This window comes from Gouania willdenowi, chromosome 22, assembly GCF_900634775.1.
Source record: "Gouania willdenowi chromosome 22, fGouWil2.1, whole genome shotgun sequence".
Taxonomy (NCBI): domain Eukaryota; kingdom Metazoa; phylum Chordata; class Actinopteri; order Blenniiformes; family Gobiesocidae; genus Gouania; species Gouania willdenowi.
This window is the reverse complement of record NC_041065.1, coordinates 14,063,240-14,084,156: the sequence shown is the minus strand read 5'-3', so window position 1 is coordinate 14,084,156 and position 20,917 is coordinate 14,063,240. Positions and strand designations below refer to the sequence as shown.

The 20,917-nt window shown below is 37.7% G+C and overlaps 1 protein-coding gene across 5 annotated transcripts; it reads right to left on the bottom strand.

The window, feature by feature from the left end:
• Positions 1 to 1,842: 1,842 nt before the first annotated feature.
• lclat1 (lysocardiolipin acyltransferase 1) lies at positions 1,843 to 20,148 on the bottom strand. Of its 5 annotated transcripts, XM_028437745.1 has the most exons (6): positions 19,830 to 20,148; positions 11,831 to 11,998; positions 11,282 to 11,480; positions 7,734 to 7,880; positions 6,047 to 6,163; positions 1,843 to 3,907 (listed from the first exon to the last, which is right to left on the bottom strand). In XM_028437745.1, the coding sequence occupies exons 2-6, from the start codon at positions 11,996 to 11,998 to the stop codon at positions 3,378 to 3,380; spliced, it is 1,161 nt and encodes a 386-aa protein (XP_028293546.1). In that variant the 5' UTR covers positions 19,830 to 20,148; the 3' UTR covers positions 1,843 to 3,377. The 5 variants fall into 5 exon arrangements, with proteins under 5 accessions (XP_028293546.1, XP_028293547.1, XP_028293548.1 ...); XM_028437746.1 differs by lacking the exon at positions 11,831 to 11,998; XM_028437747.1 differs by lacking the exons at positions 11,282 to 11,480; positions 11,831 to 11,998.
• Positions 20,149 to 20,917: the final 769 nt, after the last annotated feature.

The following is a 20,917-nucleotide window of genomic DNA, read 5'->3' as shown; positions in this document are numbered from 1 at the left end:
GTCACCACCACCACATAGCAGCAAATACAGCCTCTCTGACTGAGATCTGCTCACTACACCTCATTTAATGCTATGATCACACACACGCTGCTGCTACTTCTGCTCTTTTGGGTGATGTGTAGACAGACATCTGTGGTCTGAGGGGAAACATCAAGTCTGTGGTGCCATTTAAATGGCTGACGGGACCACAGGCGAGAAAGCACCTCTCCAGAGAACACTTTGTGCTATTTTATCATTCAGTAACTTGCTTCCAACAGTGAGGAAGGTAAGGGTAATTGCTAATCCTTAGTGATCCCGTTAGCCCATAAGGAATTAGACAGACATCAATCAGCATGTGTGCGTACGAAGGGTTGGTTTACCTGCATCTTCAGGTGTCTAAAAAAAAAAAAAAAAAAGCAACAGAAACTGTTATTTTAGTTCATTCTCACATTTTCTCTTTTCTAAAATGCAAATGTCAGCATTGAACCACCCTCTCAAAGATGTAAAATATAGAAATCATATGCACACAGAGGCATGACATCACTGTCACCAGGAGAAAATAGCAAGCTTTCCATTGACATCACTCCACATCCCGTTGCTAGGAGACAAAGGGGAGTCAACATTAGTTACTATGACAGCACTTCACCTTCACAGCTCATGACCTTTTTGGTTGTCTGTGGTAGACTAGAATGTGTTGAAGGTGTGTGTGTGTCGTATAATTAGAGCAGTCAAGGTCTTGTTGATTCATTCACTGTGATCTTGTTGATTTTTACACTGCAGGGAAATAAAAGCAGTGATTAAAGTAACAGTGTAAATAAATGTCCCATATAGAGAGAAATATACTTATAAAAAATGATGTATGGCGTCATGAGGTTAGCTATGGTTGTGTGATGTAAAAATGGCTCTTAACTAGGGTTGGGGTCAATTATAATTATAATCGCATAATTGATAATTATATACGATTAATTACAACAATAGTTCTCTTGATCATTTTACCATTAAAAAAAAGGAACAGAAAAAAGACTCAATCACACCAAAAATATTAACACCAATATTTTAATGGATAAAGAAGCCTAATAAGGTAACCAAGAGATAAGAAACAAATATTATATTTTTAGTTTATTTTACAGTTGATTTAAGACATGGTGGCCCACATGTGTTCCAGGGTTTTAGGTGAGAAATCGAACAACTTCAACATTAGTTTAGTAATGAGTAATTATGGACGACATCATCAATATCTATAAGCCAGTGGTTCCAAAACAGTGGGATTTGTATGCACTCATTTCATAATACAGAGACAAACTCTATACCTACTTTTTTTGGAAATATTTCAATAAGTTGTTTTTTTGACCAATTTTTTTATTTAGGGAGATTTTGTGGAGAAAATACAGGATTTTGGAAAAATGTAAAGTTCTTTCAACAACAATTTACAAATGAATTATTTTGTTTTCACTTTCTCCTGTGGGCCAAATCAAATGCTCTGAAGGGCCGGATTTTGCCCCTGAGCCTCGAGTTTGACACTGTACATTATTATAAGAGACGCAAACAGAAAGCTAACACAAGAGGAAGATTACATTTTATAGCCTTTTTATTATTATTATTAAATGCTCAGTAATTGTGATTAATTGTAACTGAACTTTAGTAATTGAGAATGTCATTGTAATTGACTTCCAGGGGGAAAAAAATAATAGCAATCTTATTTGTGATTTGAAAAGTAAAGTAATCAGGGCAAAGTAATTGTAATTGACTTGTAATTGAACATGAATAATCAATGTAATTAAGCCCAACCCTGCTCTAAACCAAAGGACATGAGCCACTACCTTCAGCAGGAAAGCAAAACAAAAAAAAGAGAGACAGCAGAACATTGGTATAGTATATTTATTTACTTTACCTTTGTTTAGGATAATGATTGGCAACAGGTTGCACTTGTTTTTTTTTTGTTTTTTTCCTGAGGACTTAAAGGGATCCAGCATTGGCGAGTAGTGGTCAAAGCAGCAACACAAAACAACACCTTACAGGCAAATGTTTCAGAGGTTTGTGTGTTTCAGGTGCTTTGACTTTGATTGCAGACACAATGTAGAGCGATGGCTAAACGACCACATACATTAGAATACACATCAAGCTGAAAAGGAGTTGGACTCTGATGTGTGGCTAATGGTCACAGAATAAAACACTGCACAGTGTTACAAACAAAAACCTGCTTCAGCTCCTCGTATCCAAGTTATAATTTGATTTAAACGCATCATGAGAGAAGTTGAAGCTCGGCTTCAGCCTCTTGTTAATTTCGGACCTTTTTTGGCACAATTGGAGAAGCTTTTTCAGCTGTCACCTGCTAATTAGGTTCAGCAGTAACATCAATGCCAGGCCTTTAGAGGCGGGCATTACCAGGATTTTTTTTGGATTAGCTTGAATTCAGGGCCAGTTTTCCACTCCAAGTCTGGTTGTCTGTGCCACCCAGTGCACATGGAGGGGTAATGTTGTCCCAACAGGACATTCTTCCACCCCCAGCACCACCACAGCACCAGCACCAGCCACATCCTGCCCTTCACTCCCTGAAAGGGCACAAAGCTAATCTGCTCAACCCACCAACAATCTGACATAACCACTTCTTTTTTAGCAATAACATTTTTTCCTCTAAATAATCCAAGCTTTTCTTTCTTTCTTTTTCCTAACAACACAGTAAACTGTATGCTTATTTACGTCTTTACAACAATTCAACTTTTTTTTAACCTTTGGCCTTTTTGTGCAAAAGTCAACTAAAACAAACAAGATTAATAAACAATAGTAATAAACACATATCTATGTTTAAAGACTAACTGGGAAAAACAAATTCCCTATTTTGTATATATATATAAAAAAAATAAGTGTACACAAATACATGTGCATTCCTCCCTTGATGGACACAGTGATTAAAAGTTTCCAAATGAGTCCTTCCTGTTGACATTCTGTCTATGGCTCAGCTCCATGTGTGACACAAAGAAGTACGACGCAACATTGCATGAAAACTGGGTCAAGCACAGATCAAAAAGGATAACAACAACAACAACGCCTAAAAAAATAATTCTTGGCTTTGGAACGTCCATTTGCAAAACAGCAGCTGGATCAACGGGATAAAAGAAGGGAGATAAACCAATGGCAGGAGAATCCTCACGGGTGATGAGGTTTTTTTTCTAACCTAAAGCAGATCAATGTACTGATACATTCAGCTTTTCTTTCTAGTTCCAGAAAGATTCATTCTGTGGTCTTTTTTTGAACAGTATGTTAAGTTCTGAAAAACCTTGTCTGAACAAACTTAACATACTAATGTAAAACATGCATACCATCAGAGATGCACACGTTACTGTGTCTCAGGCAGGGAGTCCTAAAGTAAACCTTAGTGCCATTTGTTGCTCCATTCTTCATTGTATCTTCCCATCGAGCATCTTGTTCTTCTTCTCACTCATATCAGAAGTCATGGACTTCCAGTATCGATGGCAGGCCAACTCCGCCAGCTCCAGCCCTCCGACCAGCTTCTGTTGGACTACAAACACGCCCACCACCACCAGGAAGTACAGCCTGAACGGGGCCCAGAGCCACAGGCCGGTGAAGCACAGGGAGATGAAGCTGGTCCAGTAAATAAGTGAGGCGGCTTTGATCAGCGCCACCCGTAGCTCGGACTTACACGGCGGCACTCTGGCGACGCCCTCCCTCTCGAAGCCGCGCGGCTGGCTGGAGTAAAAGTCCCGCAGACGGACCTCCTTCTCGGCCCAGCGCTGTCGGCACCAGGGTTCTAGCTCTGAGGAGGGGACGGGGAGCGCAGACACAGGGTAGCGGCGGACGTGGAAGTGGATCTCGCGTGGGAAAAGGCCCAGGATCAGGTGGCGTTCTGTCTGAGGGATGTTCTTAGGGTACGCCACTGTAATGTCATGGACGGCATCCAAGTTATCGCCTGAAAAAATGATATAAATAAAGAAAAAATCAAGTTCCGTTAAAAGAAGTGAAACAAGAAAACAAAACACAAGACGGAAAGAAAATGGCAATTGCAATTACTTATTTGATAATCAATTACAATCAGGGTTGGGGTCAATCAAAATTTTCAGTTACAATTTTGTTTTCGATTATGATTACAGTCACCAGCATTTTTTTTAATCATCAGAAAGTTAATTACAATGGCATTATCAATTACTAAACTTCAATTACAATTAATCACAATTAAAACTAAATTGCAATTTAATTATGATTACGACAGCAACAGATTTGAGAAATTAATAAAAAACTAATAAATTATCAATTGCACAATTACAATTGTAATTGACCCCGACCATGATAACAACTATGACATAAATATGATTGAAAAAAATGTTGATATTGCAATCGAGTTCAGATAAATTACTTAGTAATTTGAATGGAAATTCTATAAAAACTGTCAATTACATACTAATTAATCACAAACCTGGGGAACAATGTCACAGTTCTATGGCTTACACATACTGTACGTGGTTAACAATTATTAAAATTTGTTTCATATCAAGTTTATCTGTCACTTGAATTTAAATCTACTGGCTCAGAAGCCCACACCAAAAATATTAATACCAATATTTTCATTGATTAGGAAGCCTAACAAGGCATTCAAAAAATTAAAAAAAGTAATTAGATGGTAGATAATTTTTCAGTGTATTTTACAGCTGATTTAAGACAGGGGTGAAACTGACCCGTTAACATAAGAGATGCTAACAGAAAGCTAACACAAGAGGAAGGTTACACTCTATGGGCCTATTTATTGAAGTCTCACTAATTGTGATTAGTTGTAATTGAACTTTAGTAATTGAGGAGGTAATTGTAATTGACTTTCAGGAAAAAAATTATAGTAATTTTAATTGGAAAAAAATACCAGTCATCGTAATTGAATTGTAATTTAACGTGACAAATTGAAGACGTAATTGTAATTAAAAAATGTAATTGACCACAACTCTTGTAAAATGTCCACATGTCGTCTGTGAGGCAACGTGCACAGAATAAGCTCCGTGCGATGATACCACACTGATTAAAACACCTGCTGGGAGAGTTAGTGCCAAGCTCAGCATCCGGGGGAGGAGAGGGTGAGAGTCCAGGGCCAGAGGTGCCATTCAAAACGTTTGGAGGACCGCCAGAATTAGCTCATACAGGAACATGAGAACATCAGGGGAGGAGCCGTCGGATGAAGCGCTGGCCCGAGACTTTGAGGAATTACACAAATGATCCCTGTTCGACCAACAGCGTCAGTGGAATAAGTGGAGGCATGGCAGCGGGATTTGGTTTCCTGGGGAACCGCATCAACTGTGATGGTCGGCTTCTAGCCATGCTTTTAATTTCAGTTAGTGCCTCCCCATCAGCTATGACTGAACATACAGTTGCTAAGGGTGTATACATTTGGCAATATATCGTGATATTTCAACGAGCGATTATCATATCAATTCAAATACATTTTTTAATCATGCTTTTTAATGAAAACTCATTTAATTGCGCTAACATATGCATAGCACGTAAACGCCCGGTCACTAGGAGTCAGGGAACAACATCAGATCTCGTTAAACTCCCTCTCTTTTTAATGCATTTTAGCTTTATTTAGCTTCATTTGATTTTAATAAAACACATTAGGCACTTTTATAGATGTATGTGGTTACTTTTTATGAAGAATGTATGAACTTTAACAGAATCAGAATCTGTTGTAGAAGCAAAAGTTTTTTGAAAAATGTAATTTGACAGTTTCGTGAACATAGCACTTTGTTTTTGATATTAGTACTTGAATTACAGTAAATTACTATTTACTAGTTTTTTTTACTATTTACTAAGTTAAAAAAAAAACACTTTATAAATCATACATTGTATTTCATACCATTTTGTACTCGTAAAGGTGACATTTGTTATTACTGATATTGTGATACATCGCGATGCACAGTACATTGTATTGTTTAGAATCGGGATATATCGTATCGTGGCATGCAAATCGTGAATCATAGTGTATCGTCAGATTGTGTTACTGTTACTGATGTCTTTGTAAGCAGATCATGAAATATTTAAGAAGCTGTGGCTGGGGTTCAAACCTGACCTTTTCGCAGTTTGTCCACAATGAAGGTGAAGCCGGTGGTGCGGGGGTGGAGCACGTATTCTAGCTTGGGTAGGCTGTTCTGTGCAGCGAACGCATCACTACGTGTTCTGGTATTTTCTGCATGACACACACACACGCACACAACAACAACAACAATAACAATACATTCCTTAATATGTTAAAGTTTGATTTATTCAAACAATTGTTCCTAAGGAAATCCACCTTGATCTCCAAACATCTTTTTCGACTGTCAACTGCCAGTCTTAGTCAGGGACGAAGCATCAAAGCTGATTGCTTTTGATGTTTCCTTTGAAGTTTCCTTGACTTCTACTTAATAATTCCAATAAGATTATTTTTGAATAATATATAATGGTTTCCTTTATTCAGAAAACTGTTCCTCAGGAAATCCACCTTGATCTCCTGACATTTTTTTCAACTGTCAACTGCCAGTCTTCGTCAGGGGCGTCTGCTGATTGCTTTGATGTTTCCTTTGACGTTTCCTTGACCTCTGCTTAATAATTCCAGCAAGATTATTTTTGAATAATATATTAAGGTTTCATTTATTCAGAAAACTGTTTCTTAGGAAATCCACCTTAATCTCCCAACATGTTTCGACTGTCAACTTCAAAGGAAACTTCAGAGGAAACATCAAAGCAAACATGTCAGGATATGTTCATGTATGTGTATAAATTAGATATCACAGTTAATAAACCTCTTTACAGACTGCCTTTAAAATCCAGCTTCATTTACATTAACAGTGTTTTCCTGCCCTACATGCCTTTTTCTACATATAACATTGTAAAGCCAAGGAATCCGCACAGTGGAGAATACCTCACAAACCTCCACACAGTTTAAAAAGTTATCACATAATGAATAACAGTAGATGTGGGCGAACCTACGCAAAGATTAAAACTTTTTTTTTTAGGGAAATATAAACACAGGAAATATGACTGATTATTAACCAAACATTCCCCAGAAACTAGTGACAGGAACATCTAAACTATGTCGCAGCTCATTGGTCATATTATGTAACAAGCAGCTAATTCAGACACACTGCTGCTGGACTATACTTGTTAGTCTTTTCAATTTGAATTTAATTGAAACACGTTCCATAAGCTTCAAAAGTGTGCGTGGAAATAGCTCGAGCTTATGTGCATCCTGAGCTTGATCCTTTACAGAGAATTCTGCGTACTTGCCACTTCAATGAGACACAGTGGAATGCATGTTTCAAGCATCGAGTTACTCCTCTGCCGTTTAAAAAGTTAAACAAATGACACATGGAAATACAATCCTAAACACTAATGTAAAGACATATTTAAGCCTGTGGAGTCATTGTGGTGTACCCACAGTGGATCGCTCATTACATCATATTACAAACCCAGCAGTGACGTTAGCAAAGATACTCAGGACTTAGACTGGCTTTATTGTGATCTGAACAGGCTTTAGGCCTGTGTGTCACTGCAGCTAGTACAGGAAGATCATAGCATTCTGACAGAAAAGACTCAGCACTGTATGTGTGTGTGTTTGAGGGCTTTGGTTGGGTCTTAACACTCTGACATTGTGTTTGCATAACAGTGTTCGTCCAAAGGTGTGAACAGGTGCAGGACAACATTGAACTCTGAGTAGAAGTTGTGGGTGCAACTCATGTGAAAAAATGGACAGAGCCCAGTGTTGTTGTTCTTCTCACCAGTCAGATCCGTGCCCTCTGGGAACAGGAGCAGCTGCAGAGGCTCTCTGATGTCACAGAAGTAGTCCAGCATGTTCTCCAAGTGCTTCTTGTCCTCTTCCCACCGACGCTGAATGAAGACAAAGCAAGCCACCTGCATGGCCCATCCTAGAGCAGGAGATAAAGTTAAACATAAACAATATACACCGTTAGCGGTACATGGAAAAACAGCTCCCTATTTAGAGACTGTACGACAGGGATGGACAACTCTCACAGTGGAGTTGACAAAAGTGTGATTGTATCTGATCCTAGGGCCACATCATTAACATTTAGAATAATTATTCATCTAAAGGGAAGGGGTCTTTGTCTGTGGTTTTGTTGTCAGTTTGTACTCATTTTGTATGTTTTTGGAATCATTGTGTGTTTTTCTGCATTTATGTTGTCAATGTGTGTGTTTTTGGGGTAACTTTCTGTAGTTTTTTTTGTGGTTGTTTTCTGTATTTTCCTGTCATTTTGTTGTGTAATTATGTTCACAGTTTGTCTTTGGAGATATTCTATAATGTGGTGGTGGTGTTTTTTGTGTTGTGTGGGGGGGTTGTTGTGTCTGTCTTTGCTGTCGTGTTGTGTATTTTTGGGGATTTGTTTTGGGGGGGCCGCACAAAATTAGACCGAGGGCCATATGTGGTCCCCAGACTGCTGGTTGGCCATGCTGCTGTATATTTAATTCAGACTATATTAGACTTGTTTTAGTTCAGAAGGAGTTTGATCTGACACGGGCCACTGATTAAAGGCAGGAAAACCAAGCAATTCTAACATTAATGTGCCTTAGTTAGCATTTCCACCTATGAATGATAAGTAAAGTATTAAGGCACTGACATTATCTAAGCAATAAATAATCTTCCTTCATTTTGTGGCTAATTATTATTTAATTTGGGAAAATTGTGTGAAATATTTTAAGGATGAATGCAGGATTTTTGAAATTTTGACAGTTCTTTTAACAATTTGCGAATAAAATGAACTGGCATTGTGTGATAAAAGCATGGAAAAATGTGAGTGATTGTGGAGTTTTATTGAATTTGTGTATTTGCAGGGGCTGGATTAGATGATCTAAAGCAGTGTTTCTCAAATGGGGGTACGCAACGGCACTACAGGGGAAGCTTGAGAGAGAGAGAGAGTGGAAAATAACAGTCTAAATGAAAAAAACTATAGAGATCAATCTATTAGGGAGCCACTAAATCAGCGTTTTTCAACCTTGGGATCAGGACCCCATGTGGGGTCGCCTGGAGTTTAAATGGAGTTGCCTGAAATTTCTGAAAAAATAAAATAGATTTTTGAAATTAGATTTCTTTTTTTAAATGAAAACAACACACAATCTTAAACTGTTTTTTTATATATATACTTTTACTTTGTGAAATAGAAATCTAGTTAAATTAAAATGCAGTTAAAAAACATTTCTGAGCAAAAACTAATTCAATAAAAAAAAGCCTTTTGGGGTCAACAGAAATTCTTGATATCAAAATGGGGTCACGATCCAAAAATGGTTGGGAACCACTGCACTAAACACTGTTTCTTTCCACTTATTTACAAAACCAGATTCTTTAAAATGTGTGCTATCACTTGTTAATTCCATCATTATGATCTATAGTCATTTTTAAATAGTTTTCTATAAGCAAAATGTTGGAGTCGGACAAAGGCAGTTCTTGGATTCAGAAATAAGAAAAAGGGGGTACTTGAGCCAAGAAAGTTTGAGAACCACTGCTCTAAAGGGCCAGATTGGCCTTTGACACATAATCTAATCCATTTAAGTAGAATCTTGTCCTATAAACGTGTTTAGTATTGGATCAAACTTTATTTGCAATTTCCTGTTTATCCGATATCTGTTTATACTTCCCTTGCTTCACTGCCATAAACTAAAAACATGCCAGACAAAGTTGTTGGGTATTAAAATGTAACTTTGCTGCCTCACAGCACAGAAGTCAGTTGAAGCTTTGCTGGCCCCGTTCCTCTACGAGCATGTGTGATTTCCTCTGACAGTCTGACGGGTTAATTGGAGTCGCTAAATTGATGCTAAAGTGAACCGGTCTGTGATTGTTGCTTTGTGTCGACCTTTCTATGCAGCCTCTGCAGGATCTAGCTTATCATGTGGAAAAGTTAATTAGAAAAGGTGAAACCTGTCTTTACTTCTAATTAGCTGTTGGTTTGAGTGTATCTGAGTAAAGGGTTTATCTTACCTTCACCATTGACAAAAGGTGTCAAACTCTAGTCCAGGGAGCTGCTAATTGCTTCGCTAAAATGCTATGTTGCTGCTAAATTATTTGGCCTTTCTGTCCTTTTAAGGTATTTTGTGAAAGAAAAACATTTTATTGAGGATCCCGTTTTCATGTTTCCTCTATATATATATATATATATATATATATATATAAATACACACACACATCTCCTCAATATAAGATTTTTCTTTGATGAAAATACCATTTACATATGTATAATAGGAGTGCATTTCCATGAATCTGACGATATAATTCACGATTTGTCTGTCACGATAAATCGCGATACCAAACAATTTAATATATATTGGGATATCAATAATTACACATTTTTAAACTTGCAAAAACCAGTAAATGGTAACTAACTGTAATTCAGATACCAACATCAAAAACAAGTGGTATGTTTATCAAAACTGTCAAATTTAATTTTTCAAAAAAGTTTAACTTTTGCTTCTACAATAGATTCTGATTCTATTAAGTTCTTAAATCCTTAAAAAAAAAAAAAAAAAAGTCATCACCTTCATCTATGAAAGTGCCCAGTATGTTTTATGAAAATAATGAACAACCATCTTCCAAGCCAACATGCATTAAGGTGTGACCTAGTGACCGGCCGTTTATGAGCTATGCATATGTTAGCTCAATTACATTGATTTTTGACATTTTTTGGATCAATATGACAATTGCGCTGTAACACATCGCGATACATGTATAACGCAACTGTAGCGACTGCAGTCATTTCAATAGCCCATGATGAGTTGCTTGAACACAGTGGTGCTTTTTGGTCACTCCATCACTTCATCGCTCCAGTGACATCATTACCAGGAAATTGTGTGTGTGTGTCTGCACAGCAGGGTGACAGGGGAGACCACTGGCTGATCACTTCACTTATTAACAGCCCCGCTTTTACGGTATAAATGGTCAACTTACAGAGTTACTAAAGGATGAGTTCACTTAAAATGTATATGCTTATTCAAGAAGGTAACAGCTTTAATGTTCCCCCAGTATGTTTAGGAAGCCTCCCACTGCCCGTCTCACTCACTGTAGTGGAAGGAAGGAGCTGCTGCCTTGGGGGGTGCAGAGTTTTTACGACAGTGACATAACCAAAAGAAACCTTTAGGGGGAGCACTAAGCGCAAGAAACTTAGTTTTGCTTTAATATTATATATATACAGTATATTCATATGTATACACATACATAAATGTGTGTGCAATTCTATGTGGTTATGTACTTTGAGCGAGGGGTAGCAATAATTGCACTGGCTGTAACATTGCGCGTCACACAGCTCCCTCGCTGCATACCCACCAAAGCCGGGCACAGCTTTGAGTCCGGCCTTGAGGCAGATCTTTTCCAGACGCAGGTAGCTGTACCTGAGCAGACAACACCAAAGGAACATCCAGTCCAGGCGGGTACGGTGGTTCATGATGATCACACTTCGCTCCCCAGGAACAAATCCATCACCCGTTATCACCACTTTGACCCCAAACACCAACTCCAGCAAGGACTACAGAAGAGAAGGAGGTGATGAAGGACGGGCGAAGAAGAAGAATAAGTTTGAATTGGAAGAAGAAAAAAAGGTAGGAGTGAATTGAAGGGGGGTGGGAAAGTGTATGGAAAGCAGAAAGAAAAAGATGGATTTAAAAACAAATCAGAGAGGGAGCAGTGGGACTGAGAAGATGCCGTGGAAAACCAACAAGAGAATTAGTTCAAGTGGTCACCAAACACGAGATGTGTACTACTGATTAATCAAAATCTGATTAAACAGGGACTAATCCTCATCTCCAACGTAAGTAACTTGAGTCCACCTGCGACACAAAGAAGTAGGCTAATTAAAAGCTAAGCGGATGTACGCACCACAGGGAGGGTGAGCCAGGTAGCTACGATTCGATCGGTGATCCAGCGATACCACGCAGGTGACAGCAGCATGAGCGGCAAAACTGGGCCCAACATGAAGACGCTTCCAAAGAAGCTGCCCAGAAACAAGGTCATCACAAAGTAAAGGCCTCGCACCGACACAGCCATCTGTGAGAAAACAGGCTCTGATTAGCATTGCAGACAATCCTCATGTGGAATGTAAGTACGGGAACTTCCCAACTGTGACTGAAAAATGTGGCCGTATGATGACGTTTACCAAATCAGGTGAAGAAGTGGCTTCAACATCACTCCCAGTGTGTAGAAAAAGATAACATTTGGCTCACAATTGCTTTGTCCCAAGTTCCAACTAAACCCAAAAGTATTTTCTTCTGCTGAAAACAAATGTATTTGGGCATGATGAGGTAGTGTTGTTGATTGCTCCTCGTCTATGGAGAGAAATTTGTGTCTTTTTCTTATGCAATCAAACGAAAAATGGATTCAAAAAAAAAAAATTTTCAATCAAAGCTATCATTATATATTTTTTTAATTCTGGTTTTATTGACAAATCAAAAATTTGTTCTCATGAAACTTAACATTTTGTTTACATTTCCTGAAGTTTTGGTTGTGTTTTCTGAATTTTTGTTTGCATTTCCTGAAGTTTTGGTTCATTCGAAATTGACCAATAAAAAGACTTCTAACGTCACATTTTAAGGATATTAGACCCACTTACTCATTTTTAAAAGCTCTTTGTACCATGACTACCTGTCAACATTGAGCTGTCATTTAAGACACAATTTATGAACAGTATCATTGCAGTCCAACCAAATCCGACGCTGCACACTCTTGAGCCAAGCAGCAGCCATGTTGAAAGTCTCAGGTCAATCTAAGCCTGATTTGCAGAGATATTTGAGGAACAGACACACACACAGACAGATTCCTTGCTTCATAGATAGTTAGATAGATAGATAGATAGACTGGGCGTATCATAACTGCTCCAGAAGCCACGCCCATAACCAAGCAATTTTTTTTAATTTCCAGCCTTGACACACGTCAGCCTAAACCTCAGGTTTAGTTACTCTTTAAGCTAAAAAGGAAGCTGGGCTAGTACTTAAATAGATCCCAAAAACATAACTACAGGATGTGGCCGAATTCCATGTTTCGTCTTATGTATCTATACTCACTAATCGTGTAATTGTGATGAGATTCTGCAGAAGCTGTGCCCATCTGAGCAAAGTGAGGTACAGTCTGAAAAGGTCAGCAGTTCATGATCAAGCACGCAAACAAGAAGATCTGAGGAAAACCCGAGTAGGAAACCTAGAGGAGCATCAGCCTAAATGTGCTCCATCCCACAAACCTCCCATCTTGTCTGAAAGCATAGTAGCAGTTTTTGAAAAATATGTTGTTTCCGTTTCCATATCTTGTTTTCACCAAACACTTTCCCATGGGTATAAGCATGAAATGGCTCTTTGTTTAAAACAAAGCAGTGGTAAAGGATAAAAAGAAATATGACAAAATTAATGTGCTGAAGTTTAAAATTTGAGTTAAATTTGTTATGGAAGAGAGCACTGACGACGCTACTAGTATATCCATGAGAGAAATTAATGGTTATTCTTAGTTTGGACTTTCTATACTAAGATGAAACAGGCAACTTTCCAAGATGAAGATGAACTTGATTAGAGAGAAAATACAGGGTCCAACAGACATGAATGGTTTAAAACTGAGCAGAGCAGACATTTTGAAGTTTGTTGAATTTTAAATAGTTTTCTATTACAAAATACAAACAAAACACAATGAATTAATTGTTCAATGTCAAACTTTTGTTTTATTTAAGGAAAAAACCTTATGATGGGCTTTTAACAGGACATTTATTCTTGAACAGGAAAGGTACCAGCACGTAAAGTGAATAAGATGGTGAAGTCTTTGTTTGGGTGGTCTGGGGACTAGGGATAGATGGATATGGATTTTTCAATGACGCTAACAAATGGAATGATTCTCAGTTTTTTTTTAAAAAGGAACATTTACTGAAATTAACAAAGGTGAGGTAGAATGACAATGAGTAAAAACTATTTAACAAATACTCAAAACAGGTGACGTAGAACAAGAACAAGTACTAAATATTTCTATTCTCTGTAAATAATGCGGATCGGCGAACGCAGCAGCCCGCATCGGTCAATGCCGATACACGTAAAAAAAAATTACCGTTCTATCACTACTGGGGAGCCAATATCCTGTAATGAAAAAATTAAACCAGTTACGTTTGGCCTTGGGTATGTGTTTGTCTTTTTTACCCTAGGGCAGATATATGAACAAAAGCCAAAGCCAATCAAATCTAAAAATAAAAAGAACAAACATTAGAACCTGTGAAGTGGGAACATTCTTTCATTTGAACTCCAGTTCACACCCTTCTGTCTCAATTACTGTTATGGCTGCACAGGTATGCTGGTTCAGACTACCTTCCCCCCAAACCACTTATCATCTGGCCCTTGTTGACGCCCAATGCGGCAGCATGACGCAGCATGTCGCGGTGGTTGAAGGTGCATTTAAAGCAGGCGTTGTGTGTTTGTGTGGATGACTGCTGCCAATAAGGGTTTAAGGGTTGCTGCTTTTGATGACGGAAAATGTGAGGCATGGGAGAAGTGAGGAAATGAGCTTGCTCAGCATGATCGCAACAACTAGGTTGAGTCCCCACACACGCAAAAAAAAACACACCCTTGGGTGAGTGCTGGAAGAACTAGAGGGGTGAATCTACACACGCACACTTGGAGTCCTGAATGTGAGACGTTAATGGAAATATGAAAGTCATCATGTTAAATAAACATGTTTTTTCCGCTTGGCATGCACACAAGGGACATGACACTATTTACAGACGCCTTCCACAGAAACTTGTTTTTAACTCCATGGCTACTTTCCGGTCTGCAAGTTTGACATAGACTGATTACTTGCTTGGTTCAACATTTATTCAATCACCATGGTAATGACCATCAAAGCACTTCCGTGAGAGAAGCATACTCCTCATGATCCAAGTCTAAATTCTCTGGCACTCGTTTCAAATTCCTAACTTTAGGCTGAGAGCAGACATCGCTGCAGAGCAGAGTGAGGAGGTCAAGCATGTCCAGGCTAAACAATAATCTTAAGTGGCTTGTGTGTATTTTTATGAGAGTCCAGAAGGGAAAGAAACCTGAATAAGGAACGTTCTAAAAATAAGCCCTGGAGATGTACAAGTCCACTCCACACACTGTCAATTCATAGGATTAGGGATTTAACTTCTATGAAAAAACTGAAAGGAATTCAAAGAAGAGTTTTAATTTAGTTAGACATTATGGAAAACTTCTCTTTTAATTTTTCACTCGACCTACTTGTGACCAACGATGAGTTTTACCTGAAAATGTACCAACTTCACACATTAAAATAAATATATAAAAACCAGTGGTAAACAGTACCAGCGAGTGGTAGACAAAAATAATAGTGAGTAGAAATTAATCAATGTATTTCAGGAGGCACAATGTTTATAAAGACGCTCATCGCTCTGCAGAGCCTTCGGTATTATGTGGTAGTTTATTAGAAAACTAACTTAGAAGCTCGTTCAACAACTTATAAAAACTTTTCACCTTGCACAGGGACAATACAAAACCGAGCGTTCAATTTAGTAAATTACATGTTTCAGCAGAGCTGTAATACACTGCTATGTTGAAAGATTGATGATTTTTTTCATGAGGATGAACACTTTCACGCTTATAATATGTGCAGTAACAAGGCGAGGCCTTTACTGTTTATTTTGTGTTCATTTAATTCCTTGTTTTGGCATTAAATGTTTCATAACATTTATTTATCTCCTTTTATTAAACAGAACAACAATGAGTAATCCACTAAGAGGTTTGATGTAATGTTAGTATTCACTTTTGTCTTTATTTATTTTTTATACTATTATTCATTATACAACAGCGTAACGTCTGGGGTGCTATTTTCTTATTGCTATTTTTATGCTATTTTGGACGTAGTCGCCGGAATCATGCAAGTCGGGTCACTTGAAGGGAGTTCGCTTGAAGTCGCATCATTTATATTGATTTTGAATGTAATCTAGTCACTTCAGTCGCATTCGGTGTAAACGCACCTTTAGTTTGATTAGAGAATAGAATTATTTCTCACAGCAACATGAAGGCTAGCCCTACAAAGTCTATTTATTTCTAATTAAAATATAACATAAATGCATTTATGTAAATTATTTTTAAAGCATTTTCCAAATAATAAAGAATGGACATACTTATCTGAGTGCTTCTATTCAAAGTTGAAAAAGTAACCATGGGCAATAATGTAGGAAATAGAGGAAGATACAAATTATTCTGCACTGTAATCTAATCATGAGACCAGTGAAGATGCACAACTCTAGTTTAAGGTTTAAAATGCACAAGATTAAGAACAAGAAATAAATCAGAAAAAATACTCAAACTGTAAAGATTTTACGACACTAAATGCCTAAGTGAGAAGAACCCCAACACTGCAGGTGTAGTGGTACGTTCCCAGTAGTCAGTGTGGGATGGGCCATATGTCTAATTCAGGGGTGTCAAACTAATTTTAGTTCAAGGGCCAAAAACGGACCAGTTTAATCTCAAGTGGGCCACAGATTTCACGCGGGAAAACCAGCAATATCAACATAAATGTACCTTAGTTTGCGCTTCTGCATAAAATGTATCTATAAAGTATGTCAGGAACCTACAATATTCAAGCAATAAGTTACAGATTTTTCTTTACATTTCCTTGATTTGGTGCCAATTTTAAAAATTTTATCTGGGTACATTCTGTGGAATAATTTGAAAAAAAAAATGCAAGATTCTGAAAAATTCTGGAGTTCTTTCCTCAATTTAAGATTGTTTTTCTGTTGTTCTTGTTCATCAACTTCCTTAATGAATCTGACAAAATCAGCCATTAAATAAACAAAGAAAAGTTAAATATTGGGTATCTGGCCCAGAAATGGCTTCAAAAACATAATAGAACATAATAGTGACTTCTTGCAAACGCCACAAACTAAACTTACCATAAGTGATGCAATAAAACCAATGGAATGACCTACTGATCATGAGTTACCACCATGCATGGGTGTAGCCAACGTAGAGAGAACAAAGTTTGTTTTAAGTTTCCACATCACCTGATTTTTGGTTTGCAGCTGGTTCACATACCACAGTAATGACTTACTGGGGAATGTAAACCAGTGTGAGACTGTGGTATTAAAGCTGTCTGTGCCAACTAATGAAAACCAGGAAGCAGGGTTGAGCGCAATTGTAATAGTGTAATTGACAATTATTTACAATTATGACATCATTATTATTGTAATTTAAACAAAATCTGTTGCTGTTGTAATCGTAATTAAATTGTAATTGAGTTTAGATAATAGACTTTGTAATTGTAATTGCCACAGAAATTCTACAAAAATTGTTAACTATAATTTAAACTGGGGAACCATGTTACAGTTCCATGTACAGTTCTACACACAAGTAGTTAATTATTAAAATATGCTTCATATCAACTTTCCCACAATTTACCATTAATTTATTTATTTATTTATTTTTTTTAAATCGAGGTGTATACTGACAGAAAAAAAGGGCCCAGATGCCAAAAATATTAAAACCTATATTTTCATTGATTAGGAAGCCTAATAAGGTAACCAATAGATAGGATATTAGATGATAAATATTGTTTTTAGTGTATTTTACAGCTGATTTAGGACCCATTATCATATGAGATGCTAACAGAAAGCTAACACAGGAGGAAGGCTAACTTTTATTATTTGGGTATTCATTTCAGGCTCAGTAATTAATTCTAATTGAGCTTTAGTAATTGAGAGCGCAAATGTAATTGACTTTCTCAGGATAAAAAATAATTGTAATCGAATAAAATGCTCGTCACTGTAATCATACTTGAATTATAATTGAACATAGATGATTGAAAACGTAAATGTAATTGAGCCCAACCATGCCAGGAAGCGCCAGGAGACTGAATAAGCCTTTTCACACACTCGTTCAGTTCTCGTGCGAGAGTTCAATGGTGAACAGGGATAAACTCGCATTGGCTGATGAGTCTGACAGAGATTTAGATCATTTTTATTGTTAGACCATTGATTCCTTGACAGATTTTTTGCAGAAACATGGTATCAGTCTCCAAGGCAGAAATACTGAGTTAGCTGCTAATGCTACACACGAGCTGAAAATTCAGATTTTTCCTGCTTTTTAAACAGTGATCAATCAGCTAAACAGTGCTGTTTCACTTATTGGCATGTTTAGTGTCCATTCTGTGCACTTCCTTCAAATTTGTAAATTGAATTAAAATAATAGCTTAATAAAAATAATCATGGACCTGGTTAGTGAATGGTGTACCTCGTAAATGTACCTTTTCAAAGTGAGAACTCATACTGTCCTTTTCACACTCGAAAATCTCGTTTGTCCCATCAATAATAATAATATTTTATTTATAAACGCTTTTCAAAAACTCAAAGACACATTACAGTTGTTAAAAAAATTACAAAAAGTCACCTATTGCGTCAACCCGAAAGTCGCCATTTTGGAGATAAAGCAGCAGGTCTACAAACAGCACTCAGACAAGAAAATCTCAAATTTCGAGATGAAATGGTGAACTATTGCCGTGTATTTGGCTGTGCCAGTTGGTCAAACAGTGAGACACATCTGGAGTTTTATAGATTGCCAAAAATCATAACAAATCAGGGAGAACAATCTCACAAGTTATCAGAGGAAAGGAGGCGCTTGTGGCTAGCAAAGCTAAACCAGGATCTACGAGGCCAAAATCTCAACAACATTCAAATTTGTTCGGCCCATTTCCTGTCAGGTAAGTAAATTGTTGCTTGCAGCAGCTCTTAATTAATTTTCTTGTGTGATGATAATAATATAACTCATATCAACGCCAAAACAACCCGTCAGAAGAACAGTTTCTCCCCCCAGGCTGTCACTCTAATGAACGCTAAACAGTCAAAGAGTGTCAGACCTGTTGCTGTGAAATAACCCTGGAACTAAATTGTAACTGTGAATGTACATACATGTATATTATTTAATTTAAATGTACATCTACGCACACTCAATGTAAATACTGGAAAAGATAATCACATGTTTACTTCATCATCCTTTTGCACTTCTCACCACTGCAGGTTAGTTTTTACCCTACTGATGATGTGTTGTTTCAATATTCGGATGTTGTCCAGATTTTCACCTCGTAGATCCTAGTTTAACTTTGCTAGCCTCCTTTCTTCTGATAACCTGTGAGATTGTTCTCCCTGATTTGTTATGATTTTTGATAATAATATATATATTATAAATATAAAACTCCAAATGTGTCTCACTCATTGACCGATCGGCAAAGTAAAAAACACGGCAATACTTCACCATTTCGTCTCGAAATTTGGGATTTTCTTGTCTGAGTGCTGTTTGTAGATGTGATACTTTATCTCCAAAATGGCGACTTCCGGGTTGATGACACGCCGTGAAAACCCTCTATAGTAAAGGTAAACACAGAAAAAAAAAAAAAAAAACATAATCACAAGTAAAAAGCTTCGGAGGAATGTGGAAACAGAAGAGGTCTGAGGTTTGATACCGCTTCTCTCATCGGTTTTATAAAAGTGCTCGAATATGTGCACATCATTCCCGGCTAGAGTCCGAATTCCGCCCTCAGGTAGTCGGTGTTTTTGTCCTGTAATCTGTGTGGAAGCGATGGGACTGCCTTGCTTCCATACTGCTGCTGAGCTCATGCTCCCATAGAGTGAATGAGCTTGTTTACGTTTATATCCCTGACCTATGACCTCCCAGGTCGCGCATGCGCAGTTCCAGAGTGTGAAAAGGATTTATGTTCAACTTGAACTAATGGGTGTGATGCTGCTAGGCTCCGTTTACCACTGTAATGCTAACTGTTAGCTCCAAACAAATCACAGTCAACAATAAGTTGGCCGACACTGTTGTTCCCTTCTTTTCCCCACACCGAGTTCACTTTTACACATATTTACCTTGTGTCTTTTCCTTCTGGAGTCAAACTTTGTTCCAGTTGTGCTAGTAAAGACAGCTTCAGTGTGTCCAAACACTTGGTTGCGACATAGTGACTTAGCAAGCCAGCTAGCAGCTGGCTAACAGGAGCTAACCAACAGCAGGGTTTCCGCCATGAGGCTCAGTCTGGGACCCTTTCACAACCAGTACACTGTGTTCCACTCCACACGATGCAAACGGGCGGCTGAGAGCATTTGTTGGAGTCCCGAGGCTTTGCTTTGACAGCTTTCAGCAGCGGATCCGTCCTCTCAACCTGTCACCTCTCACCTGCACTTACACACAGTGAACTGAGGGGGGCGGTGTTTCTGTAATTCATTGACTACACACAGGAGCTTTTATAATCTTATAATCCTCACGTCTATTAAACACATTTACTACCATTTATACCCTTAAATGCCATCGGAATAATGTGTTCATTGGAGTGTTATTTTTGTTAGTAACTATTTATTTAGTTTTACATGAGGTGCCAATGTAAAAACTCAGTCACTTTTCATAGCTGACATTATTTGAACATTTACTGTCACTCACTTTCCTCACATTCAGCTATTTTTTTCTTTCATTTGAGACACAAAATTCATGTAAAACAGCATGTTCTATATCAGTGGTTCTCAAACCTTTTTGGCTCAAGCACCTCCTTCCTCTTATTTCTGAATCCACGTACCCCCTTTGTCCAACTACATCATTTTGCTCATAGAAAACTATTTAAAAATGACTATATAGCATAATGATTGAATTAACAAGTGATAACACACATTTTAAAGAATCTCATTTTGTCCAACTACATCATTTTGCTTAGATTACTGTGAAAAAACAACTATAGCGCTTGATGATGGAATGAATGAGTGATAACACACATTTTAAAGAATATCATTTTGTAAATAAGTGGAATGAAACAGTATTTAGTGGCCTTTAGAATTGTTTTTTATCATCATTTCCGGTAATCTCTCACCTGGTGTGGGACCAAGACGAAATCTCAGTTCATGTTCTAATCAAGATAACTCCCATCATCATTATTATGATTATCATTTCTGACTAAAAATGAACATTATAA

Bases quoted from the DNA above. Each gene is read 5' to 3' on its own strand.
- lclat1 (XM_028437745.1), bottom strand. From the start codon at position 11,998: ATGGCTGTGTCGGTGCGAGGCCTTTACTTTGTGATGACCTTGTTTCTG. The intron at 7,881-11,281 runs GTGGGTATGCAG...CTCCTGCTCTAG, and splicing joins CAAAGCTGTGCCCGGCTTTG to GATGGGCCATGCAGGTGGCT. The intron at 3,908-6,046 runs GTCAGGTTTGAA...TCATTTTTTCAG, and splicing joins TGTGGACAAACTGCGAAAAG to GCGATAACTTGGATGCCGTC.